At 43.4% G+C, this 6662-nt stretch overlaps 2 protein-coding genes across 2 annotated transcripts; both read left to right on the top strand.

Annotated features, from left to right (window-relative positions):
• Positions 1–553: 553 nt before the first annotated feature.
• On the top strand, positions 554–3443 carry LOC4346082 (uncharacterized). The gene is made up of 7 exons (XM_015795064.2): positions 554–748; positions 855–986; positions 1574–1656; positions 2101–2187; positions 2318–2466; positions 2678–2809; positions 3064–3443. Exons 2-7 carry the CDS (start codon positions 857–859, stop codon positions 3251–3253), a joined length of 771 nt encoding a protein of 256 aa, XP_015650550.1. The 5' UTR covers positions 554–748; positions 855–856; the 3' UTR covers positions 3254–3443.
• A 1476-nt stretch (positions 3444–4919) lies between these two features.
• LOC136351361 (BTB/POZ and MATH domain-containing protein 1-like) lies at positions 4920–6006 on the top strand. Its single transcript, XM_066303362.1, has one exon. The coding sequence runs from the start codon at positions 4920–4922 to the stop codon at positions 5967–5969; it is 1050 nt and encodes a 349-aa protein (XP_066159459.1). The 3' UTR covers positions 5970–6006.
• The last annotated feature ends 656 nt before the right edge of the window (positions 6007–6662 follow it).

The following is a 6662-nucleotide window of genomic DNA, read 5'->3' as shown; positions in this document are numbered from 1 at the left end:
CTTTTTCTCACATGTTTGACCATTCGTCTTATTAAATTTTTTTATGTAAATGTATAAGATATAAATCACACTTAAAGTACTATGAGTGATAAAATAACTCATAACAAAATAAATTATAATTACATAAATTTTTTGAATAAGACGAATGGTCAAACATGTGAGAAAAAGTCAACAGCGTCATCTATTAAAAAACGGAGTTAATAGTATTTTTTTTGCAAATGATATCATAACTGGAAACCATTATGGGAGCCACCACGAATTTTTCATTTGGTGTTTGGGATTATTGGTTGTGGTGGATACAAATGATACAAGCATCGCTAAGTAACGATTTGAATTTGAACTCGGTCGCATGAAAAACAAAAAAAAAACAATAGTTTCAATGCAGTGATAAAATCAGGGCCCATTTAAATCCTGAGGCCCAAGGAAATCCAGCCCAATATATGGATCTCGACCTCTCCGGAGGAATTGGGCCGAAATCCCATACTGGGCCGTACTCCTTCGTGCATATTGGGCTTAACTCGAGAATCTCGTGTTCCTCTAGAAAATTCTCCTCATCCTTCTATTCTTTCCTCTCCTGCTCGGCTTCCCCCCCAACCCCCGCCTTCTCCCCTCCGACTCCGGCCACCTCCGCGGCGGCGGAGCATCCTAGGGTTTCGCGCCGGCTCGCCGCCGGCGTACGGAGAGGGAGGGTGTAACACGCGCAGGCCTGCGCCGTCGTCCTGCTCTGGGAACTTCCGCGTGCAGCGAGGTAACGCGCATCTCCGCTGCTCCTTCAGATCTGATCGTCTTCTTCCAGCCCACGCGCTCCGCTCGCCGCTTGCTCACCCCCACCTCCGTCGCCTCGTTTCGTGCAGGGATGGACGAGTGGGTTCGCCAGGCCGAGGTGTGGGTGGGACAAGCCGAGAGGTGGATCCGGCAGCAGCCTCCCGAGCAGGTTTACGTCGCCGTCGCGGTGGTCGCCGTGACGGTTCTGTTGCTGGTCGCAGGTGATGTATCAATTCAACTATTCAAGCCTGCCTAGTTTTTTTTTTTGGTTGCTTCAAATCTTGCATACGAGAGTACTGGTTTATGGAAGAGCTAGGAAGCGTGGGCACAAGTGATACTGAAATTGCTTAGGCTTCGAGAATTTAGCAACTGGCTAGAGTTGTTTCCAGTGCAACTCCATAATCCAGCAGTTTGTTTCATAGCCATAATTGCGAATTAATGAACTAGTTTGTGCATCTGATCGCGTAGCTCAATAGCCAGCCATAATACAGTATATTGTTGCCAAGCTCAAATAAGGTTACATTCTGAAGCCTGAGCTTACCTTTTGTACCCTTGTCGCTGTTACATGTTGCGATAATGTTTGAGTAACTCATATTACCTAGTTTGCCTTCAATCCATCTGATCAATTGCATATGTGTATCTGTTTAATTTGTGGCACAAGCGCACACACAAATTCCTCAGTATGGTATAAGTGAGTCCACCATCACCAAAAAGTGGAACTTCTAAAGTAGTCATTTTGCTACATTATTTTGATGGAGCTGCATGTGCAGTAATTAATATGCAATTCCTGGCTTCTGTTTTATTTCAGTTTCGTGCCTGAAATCCTCGAAAGCAAACACCATAGTGCTATCTGGGCTCAGTGGTAGTGGCAAAACTATTCTCTTCTACCAGGTAATTTTCTGTTTCAATCATTCAATGCCCATATATGGTTCCTTTTTATGTGTGTTTCTCACTCCTTCAGTGACAGTTATTTTTTATTTTTGATGGATTAAAGCGGAGAAATGAAATTGTATCAAATTGATGAATAATGGCTAAACATTTAATGGTCTTCAATTCTGAACTCGTTTTTCTTTCTATTGTTTCAACCTCTATACATGTACAGTTCAGTAGCTTAGGAAATGACCATTTTAAATAACCTACTCAATCTGATTTTGATGTTGTAATCTATGGGTATCTCTTCAGCTTACCTTGCTTCGACTTAATATGCTCCTGTCTGTATTCTTTCCATGATATATTGAATCGCAACATCATACATCACCACTGTTCCCTTTTCATGTTAATTTGAGTTGAGTATCTTTTGTCTCTGTGGTCTGTGCTAATTCTCCCTTTCTCTAGCTTCGGGATGGATCAACACATCAAGGAACTGTGACTTCAATGGAACAAAACAACGATACTTTCGTGCTTCATTCTGAGCTGGAGAGGGTAAGGCAACTTCTTAGAGACAAATATTTTAAACATCTTGATATGAAATGAAAGGAAGACTATCCTGTTATATAGAACCATGCATTTGCTGACTACAATATATTGATGCATGTTCTTGTTCGCTCTGCAGAGAGGCAAAGTAAAACCTGTTCATGTTGTTGACGTTCCTGGTCATGCAAGGCTCAAACCCAAACTTGATGAAGTCCTGCCTCAAGCAGCTGGAATAGTTTATGTTGTTGATGCTCAAGATTTCTTGTCTACCATGCATGCTGCTGCAGAGTAATTTCGCTGACTTACATCCTGTTCTTAGTAAAAATATGTGGTGTTTATTTTAGCTTAAATTGAAATCCATCTCTTACTGGAATGAGATTAGAAGTGTGACTAGGAGCTTCCGTCTTGTCATGCCGAGACAAATACGGAGTAATAAATTGTGTGCTGTGTCAGCCTTTTGTTGCAGTTGCTATGGTCTTACAATATTCTCTTTCCGCAGGTACTTGTATGACATCCTGACAAAGGCAACTGTAGTGAAGAAGAGGGTTCCTGTTCTGATATTCTGCAACAAGACAGATAAAGTTACAGCTCACTCAAAAGAATTCATCAAGAAGCAATTGGAAAAGGAATTGTATGTTTTTTCTTCTAACATATCATATTAGTATAACTATAGTGCATCAGATTGTGATGGTGTTTATATTAAATTTCTACAATTTTAATGCGTCCACCTATAACTTATGATGTAGCTTTAGTGGATACAATAAATTATTCTGCAATACAAGTCTCTAGAGTACACATGTTTACATACTTGAAATAACCGAGGTCACTATAATCAGCAACTCATTTAACTTAAACTACTTGTGTGCTGATTTTACTGTTGTGTAGAAACAAGCTCCGGGAATCAAGGAACGCCATATCATCTGCTGACATCACTGATGAAGTCAAGCTTGGGAACCCTGGAGAAGCATTTAATTTCAGCCAATGCCAGAACAAGGTGACAGTTACTGAAGGTGCTGGTCTGACCGGTAATGTTTCAGCGGTTGAGGAGTTCATTCGTGAGTATGTGAAAGCTTAGGCCTTAGAGTTGTCGGACCTTTACAGAATAGAGTTTGTATTCGTTCAAAATTGTCATCTAAGCGGAGACTGATTTTCCTGATGGAAGAAGGAAAACCTTCATCATCTCATCTGCATCTGCTTCATTCCATTCATGCGTGTGAGAAATTTCAACATTTTCTTGAAAGGAAAGCATCGGACATTCAGTTGAACTTAACTTTTCGTTGCTAACTCTTAACAGACACATTGCTCTTGCCTCTTGGCATGCATGACCGTCTTAATATTATATTATGGTGTATTATGCTTGCCCTGGAGGCCTGAACTCTTTAACGTTTATCAGACTCTCGCCTTGCTAAGCTATACGACTTGTATTTAAACAAGATCTCTCTCCGGATCAAATTATGAACACCGGCATTGCAAACACGGGTACCCCTCGCAAGATGATGCTTGTGCAGGGGCACCTCGAGTTTTTCGGCGACCACAACAGATGGCAAGCGACATTTCACCAGATGCAAGGGGACCTTCTACCCCATCGGCGTCCCGGAGAACAAGCCTTGGTATGAAGGGGCTGTTTGAATGCTAGGGAGTATTCTAAGAGCGGGTACAATAGCAGGCTATAAGCCAGCTGCAAACATATTTTAAGAAGATAAATAAGGAGAGAGAAGAGAAGCAGACTACAGATTTGTAGCCAGCTGTAGCACGGACTCCAAGATGCAGGGTGTGTATGACATGTGGGACCAGGTATTAATAGCGTAGTATATAACTATTGTATGAATGAGCTATTAGATTGGCTATAGATGAATTGGAGCTAGTAGTTGGCTATACTATTAAACTTGCTCTAAGTTTGCTAGTAGTATCATTTATCACACTTGTTCAAGTTATAGCTAGCAAAAAGTGAGCCATACATTAGCCATATGATATGTGAACCATAAGAAATGAGATAATTTTATCATCCATAAGAAATGAGATATTTTCTAGTTCAAAATTTGGTATATCTAAGTACTAAATATTTCAAGTTAATTTAGGTATCTTGAGATATTTTTTTAACAACTGTGAAATTCCTCTAGGAAATAAGATTTTTCAGTTGATAATATGTGAACCATGAGAAATGAGATCTTGCCACAAGTGCGTCTATACATAAAAAAGGGGGCGAACTCGGTCAAATTTACCTAATACGGAGTATAAGGTATGAAAAACTTAAACAATGTTTGGTAAACTTATATTTTAGTGTAGATATATAAGTTACAATATATTTACTCTACATTTTTTTACATTTATCAATTTTTTAATAAAATTTATTGATAAACGTATGGCAAATTTGAAAGAAAAAACTATTTCTGCCAGACATTTGTTTCTTTAACAAATTTCTGTCAAAATATTTGTAAAATTTATGGGAGAAGGCCAAGAAGCCCACGGATGCTGAAGAGGCAACATACGCAACAGAATAAGCAGGGTTTTTTTTTTTTAGATTTAAGCGTTGTCCATATTATAGCTAAAATAAACCTTACCAAATTTTGTTAAGTTGACAATATTGTAGAATTTCTTATGTATTTATCAAAATTTGGAAAAAAATGTATGTAAATATTTGGTAACTTTTAAAAAATGACATGGTTTAAAATGACGTAAACCATCGTTATCCTCTTCTCGTTAATCGCGTTCCATCTAGCACGAAACACGATTCGATCGCCATGTTGGACGGCGGCTTCATCGAGCTGAAGCTCCGGTACGAGGACCTCGCCGCCGGCGACTTCGTCCGCTCCGACGACATCTACGCCGGCGGCCACACGTGGCGTGTCCTCTGCTACCCTCGCGGCGGCGGCGCGATGAACAGCAATGGCCAGCGGATCGGCGGCGAGTACCTCTCCATCAAGCTCGACCTCGTCACCCGGTCCACCAATGTCAGGGCCATCTTCGCCGCGTTCCTCGTCCACCTCGACGGCCACCCGTCCCCGGTCCACGCCAAGAGCTTCGTCGCCGTCTACCCTCTCGGCGCCGGCGGCCGCGGCGGCGGCAAGGCCGCCGCCGGGTGGATGTACTTCGCGTCGCGGAGCGAGCTCGAGAAGAAGTTCGTGTCCGGCGACGGCTGGGTCACCGTCGTCTGCGGCGTCCTGATCCCGAGCGACAGCCCACAGGCGCTGTCCCCGCCGCCGCCGCCGCCTCCGTCGTCCGGTGGAGGAGGCGGGCACATCGGCCGCCTGCTCTACGGCGCCGCCGACGACACCGCGGACGTCGCGCTCGTCGTCGGCGGCGAGACGTTCCGCGCGCACCGCGCCGTGCTCGCCGCGCGCTCGCCGGTCTTCAAGGCCGCCCTCTTCGGCTCCATGGCGGAGGCCACCGCGCCGTCGGTCGCGCTCCGGGACATGGACCCGGCGGCGTTCCGCGCGGTGCTCCACTTCATCTACACGGACGCGCTGCCCGACGACATCGACGAGCTCGCCGGATTCTCCCCGGTGGACATGTTCCAGCACCTGCTCGCCGCGGCGGAGCGGTACGAGCTCGGCGGGCTGAAGCTGCTGTCCACCAAGAAGCTGCTCGACAACGTCACGCCGGAGAACGTCGCCGGGATCATCGTCTGCGCCGAGACGTACGGCTGCCCGGAGCTGAAGAAGAAGTGCCTCGACTACCTCGCGCGCGAGGACGAACACTTCAGGAAGGCGGCGACGACGCAGGGGTACCTTCGATTGTTGCAGGATTTCCCTTCCCTCATGGATGAAATACGAGCTGTGATTGAGAGATGAGACAGTTAGTGCGGATCGATGTGGTGGCTGGATTTAAATTAGAAATAGAAATTCCAGGGATTAATGTGAGGTAAATCCGTTTGGTTTGCTTTTGTTTTAAGGCTGTGTTCGGTAGGTCAAACACGTAAAACAAGGTGATTTATTAGCACGTGATTAATTAAGTATTAGTATTTTTTTTCTGAAAAATATATTAATATAAACTTTTAAAGCAACTTTCGTAGAATTTTTTTTCATCAAACATACCATTTAGTAGTCTGAGAAATATATGCGTGCGAAAAATGAAGAGATGTAGTTGAGAACACAAGCTGCCGATTCATAGTTTTCGAAGTTGAGAATATTGATTAATTTATGACCTCATGGTACATATACTGGGAGAATTATGGATTGTTGTCTTGTGCTTGAGTGTAGCGGTCTGTGATCTATTTTGGACCATAAATGTTAAATGGTCTTCTATTTTTTTCGACTGAACATTTTGTCAATATATATTCGTAGTACCGCTAACCATTTTTATATGACATCACTACAAAGTTCGTGCAGTGTAACAATAGTTTGATAGTGTGTCTGGACTTTCGAGAATTTCAAATACTTCGTTGATTTCAGCTTAAATTTTTAAACCAGATTTAAAATTATGGTAGTGTTTTAAGATTATATGGCAGACGCGCACATAAACCACTACACTCGCAACACCACACC

The sequence above is a fragment of the Oryza sativa genome, chromosome 8, assembly GCF_034140825.1.
Source record: "Oryza sativa Japonica Group chromosome 8, ASM3414082v1".
Lineage (NCBI taxonomy): Eukaryota > Viridiplantae > Streptophyta > Magnoliopsida > Poales > Poaceae > Oryza > Oryza sativa.
Note: the sequence above shows the minus strand (reverse complement) of the source record. Positions and strands in the feature narration are given on the sequence as shown.